At 43.0% G+C, this 13,888-nt stretch overlaps 2 protein-coding genes across 3 annotated transcripts; one reads left to right on the forward strand and one right to left on the reverse strand.

Annotated features, from left to right (window-relative positions):
- Positions 1 to 191: 191 nt before the first annotated feature.
- Positions 192 to 4,453, forward strand: LOC139213886 (ras-related protein Rab-11B-like). The gene is made up of 5 exons (XM_070844573.1): positions 192 to 369; positions 2,481 to 2,676; positions 2,912 to 3,105; positions 3,248 to 3,328; positions 3,762 to 4,453. Exons 1-5 carry the CDS (start codon positions 330 to 332, stop codon positions 3,905 to 3,907), a joined length of 657 nt encoding a protein of 218 aa, XP_070700674.1. The 5' UTR covers positions 192 to 329; the 3' UTR covers positions 3,908 to 4,453.
- Positions 4,454 to 4,787: 334 nt separating this feature from the next.
- Positions 4,788 to 9,385, reverse strand: LOC139214832 (E3 ubiquitin-protein ligase MARCHF2-like). Of its 2 annotated transcripts, none has more exons than XM_070845761.1 (5): positions 9,109 to 9,385; positions 7,736 to 8,019; positions 7,439 to 7,634; positions 6,802 to 7,011; positions 4,788 to 6,153 (listed from the first exon to the last, which is right to left on the reverse strand). In XM_070845761.1, the coding sequence occupies exons 2-5, from the start codon at positions 7,918 to 7,920 to the stop codon at positions 5,998 to 6,000; spliced, it is 747 nt and encodes a 248-aa protein (XP_070701862.1). In that variant the 5' UTR covers positions 7,921 to 8,019; positions 9,109 to 9,385; the 3' UTR covers positions 4,788 to 5,997. The 2 variants fall into 2 exon arrangements, with proteins under 2 accessions (XP_070701862.1, XP_070701863.1); XM_070845762.1 differs by having other exon boundaries at positions 9,104 to 9,385.
- Positions 9,386 to 13,888: the final 4,503 nt, after the last annotated feature.

Below are 13,888 nucleotides of genomic sequence, written 5' to 3' on the forward strand. Positions count from 1 at the left end.
TTAAATGACTGTCAGTGTGTGTGTGTGTGTGTGTGTGTGTGTGTGTGTGTGTGTGTGTGTGTCCGGGCTCTCCAGCTGGATGCTGTCTGCTGGCATGCCGGCGAACAGCGCCCCCCTGAGGCAGCTATGCGCGGCGCAGGGACTCCTCCCCTCCCTCTGCAGAGTTGGGAGCTCTCCCCTTCTGCGGCCAGCTCGCCTTGACAGCCAAAACTGGCGCAGAGTCTCAGCACAAACCTTTACCACATTTTTCTGGCATATAACGACAATTCATCCCCTGACTTTCCACACATCCTCTTCCGGAGACAAGCGTTGGAGCGGCCTCGTCTAGAATGGGGAACCGAGACGATGAATACGATTTCTTGTTCAAAGGTAAAAAAAAAAAAAAAAAAAAAAAAAAAGATGACTGCATTCCCCCTTTACACAGGCTTTTACCGACGAAGCTGTTCTTTATAGATGCCTTTAAATCTCTTATTGTGTCTGTTAGCTGAGCAGATGTGTAGATTTTCCAGTGAAACAGACTGATGGTTTTCTCAGAAACAGTCCGGATGAGAATCGCTTGGTGTTATTACAACATAATGCTGTCATTGTAACATTACAGCGCCTGCAGCTATATTTATAGGTGGAGGATGCAACACCCTATCCGCGCTGCTCTGCCTTTGTATTAAACTTTCATCAACTCATAGAGCAGGATTGCTGGTTTGACTGCACACTCTCCTGCGTTTACTGAATGACATTTTGGTGTTTTCTTCTCCGTCCATCTCACGAGGTTGATCGCGGGCCTATCAGCCTCTACCTCTCCTGATCAATAAGCTCCATCCTCGGATTGCCACTCGCAGCAAACGCTGCAGCTCATAACTTTGTGCCTCCTGCGCCGTGTGGTGAGGATCAATAGGCCTGGTGGGTGGAAGCGGTGCCAGGCTCAGGTCCATGTTTATCTTTAGTGCTCCGCTGGCTCCAGAAAGCCATGCTTTGATCGTGATATCAGCTCCTGTGGCACATTAACATCCTGGGCCTGTGTGAGCCAAAGGGCCATTTAGATGTAACAAAGTATCCTCTGTGGGATGAATGGGGCATCTGCCGGAGGCTCTCCCTCTCTCCCTCTCTCTCCCTCCCTCTCTCTGCCCGAGCCATCGTCTGTGTACCCGGCTGAAACAGGAAGGGCAAGGCGGCCTGAAACTGTCGATTCAGGTTTTGATGAAGCCTGTTATCAGCTTCCTGCAGCCCTGATGTGGACAGGGACAAAGTTCGGCTCTATATCCTTTTGTCGGGGGAGAGAAAACAAAAGGGTTCCACCTCTGCTGCCCCATCCTCTGCTCCATCAATCACTTTCCCACAGCTCAAGACAACAGGGCCCGTTCATAATCAGTCCATGTTGTTAGATTATGCTGTGGATGCTGAACAGAACCTGTTCGGACCCATAGCAGGCACTCCACTGTGCTGTAACTTAACTTAACTTGTGTTTCTTTTGGATGTTTTCAATATAAAGTCCCATATGTGTGCTCACAGTGTGGGTGTCTCGTCCCCGTGGTTCTCTGTGGGAGAAAGAAAGAAACTAAATTAACATCAGGTAGTCTAAAAGTCTTCCTACCTGGGTGCTCTCAGGAGGATTTTGTTTATTCTCTGAGTATAAGCGCCCTCAGGGATGGTTTAACTCTTGATTTGAACGGTGAAGAAGTGTACAGTCAGTTTGAGATGAAGGGCGAACAGCAAAAGTCCTCATTTATTGAGCACATTCTGCTCAATGAAAAATGGCTCCTAAAAACCTTCCCTTTTACTCCATTATTTAGCTTTTAGATCCACTGCCGACTAAAGCACCTCTTTATTTAGTGGATAATCCTCCAAGAACTTCAAGGCTTTAATTCTGGTTCGAGTCATTTGATGGCATGAATTAAATAACGGTGGTTTTGCTACAGCGACGTCCAAAACAGGCTGGAAATGTTCAGGTAAAAGAGTTCATTTGGTTAAGTGTCAGTGAGGTACAAAAAGATGACGCATCAGAAAGTGTTTAGTTCACTACAGCATATTGTTCAAAGCTAAACAAATTAATTCATCAAAAATTCATCACACGTTTTGTTCAAAGTCTGTTCAACAATGTTGTGCTCTCAGGGCTCTTTTGTCACCATCTCACGTGTGATATTTGAAAAAGAAACTACTTGAAAAGGATCAAAAAAATGCCTGTGTTTGATTCCAAAAACCCCAAATTACACTTCTCATTAAGTGAAGAGCTGTAATGAATTTGAAATGAATAAGGCACATTCTCGAGCACTGTTGAGTTGTAACACTAAGGTCATGAATCAGCTCAGGCCTGGTGTTCTGTGATGTGTTACAATCCCACTCCCAAACTGTTTTTTTTTTTTAATATGCCACATGCTGCTGTATGTTATATCAGCATGTCCTGGATCTATAAATACATACAGCCCATCTCCTGCCCCTTCATCACACTTGTAGTGTACAAACTCTCCTCCTCCTTGCCTCCACAGTCGTGCTAATTGGAGACTCGGGCGTGGGGAAGAGCAACCTGCTGTCTCGATTCACACGGAATGAGTTCAACCTGGAGAGTAAGAGCACCATCGGGGTGGAGTTCGCCACACGCAGCATTCAGGTGGACGGCAAGACGATAAAGGCTCAGATCTGGGACACAGCGGGACAGGAGCGCTACAGAGCCATCACCTCGGCGTGAGTCCACTTCTGTGTGGTACAGATAGTCCTGCCTGTCACCTGAAACCCCTCAGCGTGGGGAACTACTTTTCCTGTGTCACAGTCACAGTCGACACTTTAACCTTCAGACTAGATCACTTAAAAGAGGCAGATGTTTACACTTTCTGCAGCGTTTAATTAGAGAGGTGGATGATGAAGAAATAGCAGACGTGTGTGCCGTGCTGTCACCTGTGTGTCTGTGGTCCTGTTACAGATACTACAGAGGAGCGGTGGGGGCGCTCTTAGTGTATGACATAGCCAAACACCTGACCTACGAGAATGTGGAGCGCTGGCTGAAGGAGCTGAGGGACCACGCCGACAACAACATCGTCATCATGCTGGTCGGCAACAAGAGCGACCTGCGCCACCTCAGGGCCGTCCCCACAGATGAGGCCCGGGCCTTCGCAGGTACTGCAACTCACTGAAGGACCCAGGAAAGGCTGAATAATGGAGTGAGGGGAGGGATTGTATAGATTAATTTTTAAAAAGCTATTGTTTGTGTTTTCTGTTGTGCTGCTGTTGAACTGATGTTTTCTCTTTTACCCCTCAGAGAAGAACAATCTGTCATTTATAGAAACTTCAGCCTTGGACTCAACAAACGTGGAGGAAGCCTTCAAGAATATACTCACAGGTATGCGTGTGTCCCACAGAGGTGGGACGTCAGAGCTGTGCTGTTGATATTGTTTGAAAATGTCAGCCTAGATTTGACCTCACCAGCTTTAAGACACTAAACCTTTGTGTGATTAAAGGTCTGAAAGCGTAAACTTAAAGTCTAAACTAGCTGCTGATATTAACAGGCACAAATGATTGGTATCTATTATTGGTAACTAAACTCTTCCTCTGTTGTACAACTTCCTCTAACTGTGGGAAGTTGTAAATGATGTATCAGGTTGTAAAATCTGTCATTCATTGGGGGCGTTTCTCTAACATGTTTGTACTGGCGTGGCTGTGGGCCGCATCAGCCAGGTTGTTCCACGTTGTTCCAGACACTCCTAATGTGGTCAGAAAGGTGATCCTGTAAGCCAACTAATTGATCCGTTTCTCTTCCATCTCTTCGTACACAGAAATCTACCGCATCGTCTCGCAGAAACAGATTGCTGAGCGGTCTGCCCATGACGAGTCCCCAGGAAACAACGTGGTGGACATCAGCGTGCCACCCACCACGGACGGCCAGAGGGGGAGCAAACTGCAGTGCTGTCAGAACCTGTAACCCATGGCAACCGTCCCTGCTCACCTGGGTCAATTATTAATTGAAATCCACAGTGTCGACATGCTTCCACCTGGGGTGCAATATTGTCTGAATCTGCGGCGTTTAGATCAGTGGAGTCAGTTCCGTTCTGCCACAAACGATCAATCCCGGAAAAGAGGTGTTTGAATCGATTTCAAATTATAATATGACCCAGGTACAATCTGCTACATCCCAGTGCAAAAACAGGACTGGTGGTACCGCGTTACCCGTGATAGTGTAGCAGAACAGCTTTGCCTGAGAACTCGTAAGCCTAGACATCTCCCTGGTAGATGGTTAACGCCACGTGTTGGAGGCCCGGGTTTGACTCCTGCCTGTTTCAGTCATACCAGCAGTCCTGTTTTTGGGCGTTCCTCCTCCTCCTCCTTCTCCATCATCTCAAAAGTGGTTGTGACGCTGCTGATGCTTATTTCATTTTGTGTAAAATATATTCTTTTTTTTGTTTTGATAGCTTGTCTGCTCACATACATTATATTAATGCCATGAAATTAAATTTTACATTATGTTGCCGTGTCTTCTTTTCTTTTAACAACACATATGCAAAATAACATACTGTAGCTATTAACTATGCCTCTGAAATGTAGTGGAGCCGAAGTATAAAATAGATTACAAAAGAAGTGATCAAGTGCAGTACTTGAGTAAATATCAGATTTATAGTAATCACTGTTACTATCCTCCAAGTGACGAATGTTAAAGGTCTGCCAGCAGCACAAATATAATAAATGGGAAAACATTTCTAAATATTTACACAAGATCGTGAAATCTGAAGGCATGACACCCACAGTGAGTGATCATAAGATGCTGAAATACCTCAAACCAGCAGAAAAGTCCAGTTTCACATTGATTTAGTCCAGGAGTCCCTTGTGTTTTATTATTGCACAATAACCCAACTTTCCAGGGGACGCAGCAGGAAGACTACAATGACACAAAATACTTTGTTTAGCGTATGCTGCATACATTGATTGACACCTCAGAACGCATTTCTGTTTTTTACCTTTTCTGAGTACCAGCCTGCTCTGATACGTCTGTGTTTTCATATAGGACAAGAGTCTGTAGTCTCACTATTCAGAACACTGTATCTTCGCTATGTAAAATTGCATCTCTTGTGATGTAGGGCATAACTACTGGTCATTGCTAGGTAGCTCAATTCATGAATGGTGCATTTACAAGTGGAGCAGGGCCGTTTGCTAATGCACTTTTCTTTTTTTTTTTTCTTCATGAGAGTAGAAATGTCATCCAATTAGAATGTAAACACTTTTCCACACCTTCAATACTTGTTCCTTGTACACTACTGCACTGCTGTCAAACGTCTGCAGATAGTATTATCCTGTATACGACAATCCTCACTGACCCCGTGACAAGCGTGATAAACATGTGATGCCTTCTCCTAAACAGGAAAATGATTTGATTTTCACTGTTCAGACAGCAATGACAAAGCTTTACCAGGACACTTTAAAAGGGTTCAGATTATAGACAAGAACGTTGGTGTGAGCGTCTGTCGCCCTCTTCCTGTCCGCAAACAATCTTCACAGATAGTGATGTTTTTAAGGTTTTCCTCCTCTGCCGGGCTTTTGGCCGCCCATTGTTCAAAACAGCTAAATACATTGTGAAGGGGCATGAGGGAATTATAGGTAGTGAATATGTTTCATATTATACTGTAGTAGCATGCTGAATCAGTTATATCCTGCTACATTAGCTTGTGTCTTAGTATTTCATAAGTTTGTGTCACGGACATATGGTTGGGCTGGTTAGTCCATTATCCACGTGTTCAGTCGTTCACGTCCCAGCACTGGCTGTCCGCTGACAACTCTGTGTTTCAACATCAACTATGACTCCGGAATGAGTTCCTCCCAAAACCACTTTTTGTGGTTGGCCAATATCGTAGTAGTTTACATCAAGTGCTTCAATAAAAGAAAACAGGAGGAGAAAGTAGCTCTCCTCTCTCAGAATGGTCCATATGAAGTGCAAAAGTTCATTAATATGATTAATTTTGTTTTTTAGAGAGTGCTCCAGTGGGCGTTATTTTAAATATTCCTCTTGGCACCACTCTGCACTCATACGATGGTCTCGTCAGTCATTTTCTTGGTCGACTTGGTCGGCACAGAGCGTTGGGTGGTGTGCGCCCCTTTCATGTCGGGCATGAGCAGGCGCACTTTCTGATTGGTCCTCCTCCACTCCGAGTACAACTGACAGTGATACCGAAATGACACCTGAGAAGAAGAGTGGGAGGGGACAAGGCAGGAGGTGACAACAGAGGAAAAGACAGACGTCAATACAACTGACACCAAGATATTTGAGACAGAGTAGTGTGGCAGCAGGACAGGAACAATACGCTGACTGAAGCTGCAGGTGCTGAATGACAGGCGCTAACAAGCTGTGAGCAAAGGCACTAATCTTTCATGAATTGTCATTTCGGATTATTCTTTAGCTCAAAATTAAAAAGGTGTCAGATTCTTTAAAGAACGCGATCCAGTTCTGGAAAAGTAATATATTCTTCCTTGAGAGTAAAGGCCATCTTATTCTTGACATTCTCAATAAGTTAACCATGTATGTGCATACCCTTTGACTTTGTTAAAGTGCTATTCAAGGTCATGCGGGGACCAGAAAAGAGTAGCATCATCTCTGTAATAATCAACAGCAGAACAGTAATCTGTGGGTTTGGGCACATTTGTGATGTGTCTGTGCCATCTCACTTTTGTTTTCCAAATCTATGTGGGACACCAGCACATTAAAACCAACTTGTGGGTGTGAAGATGCCAGAGAGAAAAACATTCACTTTGTGCCAGCATCTTCACAGAGGTACATAAACATGTTTTCCCTCGGTTACAGAAGAGCAACTTAAATAATACATTAGTTACCAGTGTCCAGAGGATGTAAATGGTGAAAAGGGCGATGGTGAGGGCGATGAGGCCAACAGCCTCCAGTCTGCTCTTCAGTTGCAGGTGGTCCTGGGCTCCCCTCAGACACAGCCAGCCGGAGATGGCCGCCAGGGGCGTGATGAGAAGGAAGCAGGCCATGTCGCACAGCAGAGTGCGCTTCTCACTGCGAGGGCCTGGGTCCTTCAGCCACTGAGCAAGAGCACAATGAAGAGGTCATTGGTCTGACTGAAAATTAGCTTTCTACATTATCACCCTAGTCAAACAATGAATACAGCAAAATTCCGCCAAGAAAAAGAGAATTAAACTGGTGTGAGTTTCCAAATATGAATGCAATGATGCTATTAAAAACTCACCCTATGAATAAAGACCACTTAACACAAGGTAAGGTAGTAATCTCACCATTATGAGCAAATCATCTCATGTCCTGAGGATGCTACACGTTGGCACACACTCAGCATGGCTTTATATTAATCTCATAGACACTTACAAAGACTCAAAACATCAGTACAAGGCCAAACAAAAATGTTCTCCATTACATTAGCCAACTTGTTCATTTCTACTGCTTTTTGTCAAAACAAAAAGGACAGTTAAAAACATTTATCCAAAACCCTCTAACCTGTGTGAGTGGTTGTGGTCGTCGTTCGATGGTGAATTCTGTGTGACAGAGTTCACAGTAGCTGGTGTTGGAGGAGGACAGCCACTTCTCCAAGCAGCTCTTGTGCACTTTACCCAGCGTACCAGTGCAGTCGCAGGGTGAGAGCAGCGTCTCCCCCCCAGCTCCCTCATGACAAATCCGACACATGCCCACATCACTGTGGAGCAGTAGACAAGACAACAATGTGATGATGAACTAAAGCACAATGTAATTACAGTACATTCATTAGGACCCCATGTGATTTCCTCCCACTCTTACCTCTGCAAGCTCACCGCTTTGACAACAGTGGAGAGTGGGCGGCCATCTTTAGCCGTAACCTTGGCAATGTATTGGGCTTGTGCGGTAGAATCAGACTCCTCCGAATCCTTGGAGGCATCAGATTCGGCATTTCCAGAGTAATCACAAAGGGAGCCGGGTAGGTGGCAGCACCCTGACGAAGACATGGCTCAGCTGAGGGGGACGAAGATGACGGAGGAGGCAGCGACTTCAACAGAAGGTCTGATCCAAAACCTGATGCCCGACTCCTCTCCTCCTCTGTCCACCTACAGAGCAAATGCCCGTTGAAATATGACCAGGAGATGAACAGGAGACTATGGGTGACTTCAAATGACAAAATAAGTACAACACCATTTCCAACCTCTCACAGGATTATCTAAAAGGTCTCAGTGGTGCTATGTTGATACATAGAGGGCAACATCCAATAGAGGCATTCGAAGTAAGCTCCAGGTTTAGGTCTCAACATGTTTGGTAGGAAAAAAAACAAGACACGTAACCTTCAATACGTCTCAAAGCAAGGCTCAGAATTCCCTGTTAACCAAATGGGCCAATCAGTATAAAGGTATGTAGTGAGGCCAAATTATCCTCCAGACTCTCAGAAAACTGTTGCTAAATATCCCAAATATTTACTGCTGCAGGGAGTGTAGAAACACACACACACACACACACACACACACACGTCAGGAAGTTTACATAGGAGTGAGAGTAGAGCCATAAAAATAGCAATATGTGCATTGGATAGATTTTAAGTACCTTAGAAGACTTGGAAATAATTAATTAATAACATTTCAATAAATAAGGGAAGCTTCAACAAACTATGTTGACAGGCAAATACAGAATGTAGCACACTGGTGTGCAAAGGGGGGAAAAATTAGAAACATGCAACCTGCTCCACACCAACACTCTCACTAATGTACTATTACATTAGATTTCCATGAAAAAGAAGGATTATAATAATAAGAATAATAAGAAAAAGCTCCGGACGATAAAGTGAAATTAACCAAACGAATGTAATTGCGATTAAACGCATTTTTAGGAGTCAGGTAGCTTTTTACTGCCATCATCATGTCACACACACACGGGCTGTCAGTCAGCGTGAGGGCTGTAAATATAAAGCTACTGTCCACTTTTATTCGATGATTACAGTTACAATTTCACTGCTATTTTTAACGACACTCTACATGATTGATAGACTGTCGTTGACGTGCAGCCGCCAACAAAGACAAAATGTACCTCAACACAAGAAAACCACGTAAAACAGCCGTCCACCAACACGCCCAGGTGGGATGTTAGTGTATATAAAAGCAGGCAAACAAGGCGAAAACCAGCAGTTTACGTGAATTTACTCACCCGACGGCCTCCCTTTTCTCGCTTGGCCTTGGCCTTGGCCCGTCGCTAGCCAGACACAGGCTAGCTGAGCTAACTGGACAGCCTTAGCTACAAACTATGACATTGACATCTAACCAAAGGCTGAGGATGTGAGGGGATGCGAGAGACGACCACATGCGCTGCATCCTCTCCATGGCGTGTAGAGTGTCTCCCTCGGGTGGTTTTGTCTGGGAAGGTGAGAAGAAGCGGAGGTTTCTGCCAGGATTACCAGACGCGGCTAACGCGGCTAACAGGCTAGCAGTGGGCAAGCCTACCTCAGCATCCCTCAGCTGTGCGCTGGTCACGTGACACGGTGCTGCCTTCACAGTCGTTAGTGGTGTTTTAATAATGGACGATTTACGTACATATCGGATATCAAACGCGACTACTACGCTTGTAAGAGCTACTGGTAATTTTCACACATTCGCCAAATGTGCTGTTAATGAGGTCAGCAAACATGGAAGTTTAGTAAAAGCTGATGTAAGTCCTGCATGCCAGTTAGTATGCCCAACACTTGTGTTAAAAAGCTCAAGAGCATAAAGTTCCTAAAACAAAGCAGCATTAAAAAAAAAAGCTACCAGCTACTTGTACATTATTATGCACATATAACGTTTTATGTTCATAATCAATGACACAAATACCATTTTTTGCCGATGCAATAGCAGTTTACGAGGAGACTTGAATGCAGCTCACGGTGCAAACAATACCAACAAACGGTGAGAGCATGCCTGTTTGGAGAAAACTGTGGATGACATGTTTCAATCTGTTTTCCCCGTTGATATTAGTTTGATTTCAACATGAAAACGACCTTCAACTCCATGTAGGAAACATCTGTAGTAAATCATGTCAAAGAAAGGCCGCTAGGTGACAGCATTTAGTCGACCCTCCTCAGGCTGCTGCAGAGAGTACATAAACTCATATACTTGGGTACTTAGCCTACATTATGTTTGAGTGTTTCCATGTTATGCTACTTTGGAATTAGAGTCAGGTTTATTGATTATTCGTAGCCTATTATGGTGCATAACAATAAACACAGTAAGAGAAAACGACAAGTAAAAAACAAACAGTGTAAAAGTCAAGAATCATGCATGTCAGCTGCAGCTTGGAGTTACTTTGTAGATAAATGGAAATGCTTTATTGATCCCCGGGGGGAAATTCTCGTAGATTGTAGATTAAGATTTCGAAAACCTACAATGAGCACAAGTTGTTTTGCATTCCTGTTGAGAAAACTGAATTAGCATACAACAGCCTACAGATAAGATCGATCAAATATGGTAAATTATATTTACAAGCAGAGGCCAGTGTGCCATACTTAAAACACTTTACATTATAAATTCTTGCATACTATCACTGAGGGAACATTTTAAATGCAGGACTTCTTTTACTTTAGTAACTGATCTGAATACTCCCTTTATGATCCACCACAAAATTACAGACTGGCACTTGTATTGTATTGCCAGAGGCACAAGCAAGAAATGATTTTAAAGTAGGTCACTGGTTCAAAACCTCAGTGATCAAACATTACAGAAGTAAACTTGGCCTGGCGTGGTTCCTGGTGACTTGTCTTCACCATTATCTGAGGTAGTGGTTGGATAAAAGGCCGTGAAAATGCTATTTTCCTTTCCTTTCCTTTCCTTGCTGCAGGGCTGACGCTCTGCTGCTACATTTACTATACTACAAATACAAGAATTCATATTATTTCTTATTGACTTGGTGAGTTGCACTTTGCTAAGTAAATGGCATTGGGAGCGTGCTTTGCTGAGCCAGGTCATTGACTTTTTTTTAACATTTCCCTTTTTAGCATCAGCAACCAAAAAGCAAACATTTTGAAAAGTCCACTTGACCTAGACCACCTGCATGCACAGCTCAGACAGATATAGTTCTATTTTTGTCAGCCCACTGTCACTTTAGGACCAAAAGTGAATATTTTTAAAAGAGATTAAAAAAAACAACATTTAAGTTTAGTTCTGCAGAAGTATGCAGAAACTATGTTACTTTTAAAATGCACCCACATGTGTCATGATTTCTGAAATGCCCCCTCAGTGTGACCTAACATAGTGACCTCCATGTGTAATTTTTAACCATTACTTAAACAATATCTATTTTTGACATATCGACCTGCCAGAGGCCTACCTTCTCCCCCCAGCCTCCTCCTTTTCACTCCCTTTGAACCCAAACGCTGATAAAGAAAAAGGTCCACTCGTGGTGAGTGTGACCTGAGTGCCTAACTGAGAATAGGGATCATCTCTCTCTCTCTCACACACACACACACACACACACACACACACACACACTAAAAACACACCTTAGAACGTGTTTCTCATTAGATTTTCCTACCCATCTGTTCGGTCAAAGTCCATCAGTAATCATGAGACACTGGCCCTCCGCATGTGTGGGATATCATGAGACATGTGTTAGTGGACTTTAACATTGAGAGGCACACAAATACACACGCAATTCACTTACACGTCACCCATTTTCAATGTTGGAGCAGTGAGCCATTAAAAAATAAAAAAAAAATAAATTAACATATGTATGGTATTTCTGAAATGTTCAGCAGTAAAATTCTGGGTAGTGCGTGAGTGTTTTAGCTGTAGGTTTTAGATTCATGAATTAAATTTTTTAAAGAACAAGCAAATCGCATTAAACTTCACAATGCGGGAAGTTTTAAACTGTTTAGAGCGTTAGATTGCCACACACACACACACACACACAGACATACGCAATAGTACCGCAGTACCACAGACAGAGACGGAGACGGAGAGACAGTGAGACAGCCACTGAGACAGACAGATAGATGCAGACAGATTGCAGAACTTATTCACAGCGTTTGGCTTTTAATAACAGTATAATTCAGTTGCTACAGTTGCATCTCATGATCCTTTATTCTGTCAGCAGCGGTCCTCATGAGCACCAATGGCAGCCAATAATTCACTTTCTCTCATTTTCCGGTGCACGTGAGAGGGTCACTAAATTGACCTTGCTGCTTTTCTCATGCTACAAGCACATGTGCAGGGTTCAACTGTACAATAATGAACTTTGGTGACCATTTGACACCCAGCTAATTAAAACCAGTTTAAGATAGTGTTGTGGATTTCATTTTAATTTTGAGTACTTTGGGAAATACACATTGTAATTAACTCTGCTAATTCCATTCAAATCACTGTAGTGATAGTTTTTTTTTTTACAGTGTTTGATTACTGTCCATTTTGTGACTGTTAAAGGTGGTATTTACTTCTTTTATTTCTTTCCCACTCGAGTGCCAAACAAAACTGCCCTGAAATTTCATAGAATTTCATTCGGGACCATTCTGAGTATCACCCCGTGTTTATCTATCCATCAGAGTGTTTATTTTGGATGATCTGGACTTTCACCAGGCCACTGATAGTATTGATTTAAAGATATGGTTTGAATGGTCCTGGAGTAAAAAAAACACAATACAAAACATGGAGCTGCTCTATTAACGACATTTTTAAAACTACATCGATCACATACAGTAGAAGTAATCCAAAGGAGACCAGTGTATATGCACTGAACCTCTGCTTATCACATGATCGTGCTGAAGAATTGGATGGACAAATTATATTTTCATTTTCCAGTTCATGTCCTGAAATATCCAACAACTGAAAAGAGATGGGTAATCCTACAAACTCCTGTTGATCTCACTGTTTTAGAAATATCAGGCAGCGCTTGTTTCTTTTCCATAAAATCAATGGAAGAAACACAGCATTCACTGCACATGCACTTGAATGTTGATATTTACTCAGAGTGGGGCTTTACTTGATGTACAGCAGAATGATTTTTGAACATTTTTCTCTATAAAGTAGTTATTAAAACCCATCCATTTAATCTGTTGCGTAATAACAAGAGGCACGCCATCCTCTTTAATCTGACACCAAATTATTGCTCTGAATCCGTCCCTAAATCTCTGAGTCATGAGACGTGAATCACGTCTCTAATGCGGGACATGACATTGATGGCTTTGACTTTACAAATGTGAACGGTGAAACCATGCACATGACTCCAACTTATCATACTGTGCTCAGCCAATTACAAAACTGCATGGCCCCTTTCACCTACGTTATTGAATCACTACCTGACTATTCTGAGTGCAGTCAGCTGATTGCGTGGCAGCTTTCGGAAAAATCCAGTTTTGGTACAGATCATCTCATTGGTGAAAGAGGAGAAAACTGCATGCCATGCTAAGTGCTATCAAAGTGCACTTAAACAAGACAAGTAGTGGCTGAATGCTAATGTGGATCCGCAGCTGCGGTTAGCTGCAACCGATATTAAAAGAACATATTACGAGAATTTTCATATTCAACGCCCCGTTATGAATACTTAAGTAAAGAGAATGCTCTTAATTAGAGGCCTGGTTACGCAACATATCTTCAACAGGTAGTGTCTGCTTTCATCTCTGATTTCCCAGATGGTCTGCATGTTTTTTAAAAGTGTGTCTGAAACAGAGCAAGTATTTTAGTTAAATCTAAAGATTATGGCCTTAAATCCAAGAGCGATACAGGAGTCTTTCTCAAGAGAGTGCAGGAAGTGTGCTAGCTGCAGCCACATGAATGTCTCTGTATCTCACAGTGACTGAGGTTAGAGAGCTTTAAGGGCATTGGGTTGAACATGCTCCGCTTTAGTGGGTGATAAGGGTACGTGACGAGTCAAGTCTTATCAAGGTATGAACATGTTCTTATTAAGAATTATGATATGGTAAATTCGATTGAGAAACCCTTAATATAAGCAGATATTCCAATAAATAAA

Source organism: Pempheris klunzingeri, chromosome 15, assembly GCF_042242105.1.
Source record: "Pempheris klunzingeri isolate RE-2024b chromosome 15, fPemKlu1.hap1, whole genome shotgun sequence".
NCBI lineage: Eukaryota > Metazoa > Chordata > Actinopteri > Acropomatiformes > Pempheridae > Pempheris > Pempheris klunzingeri.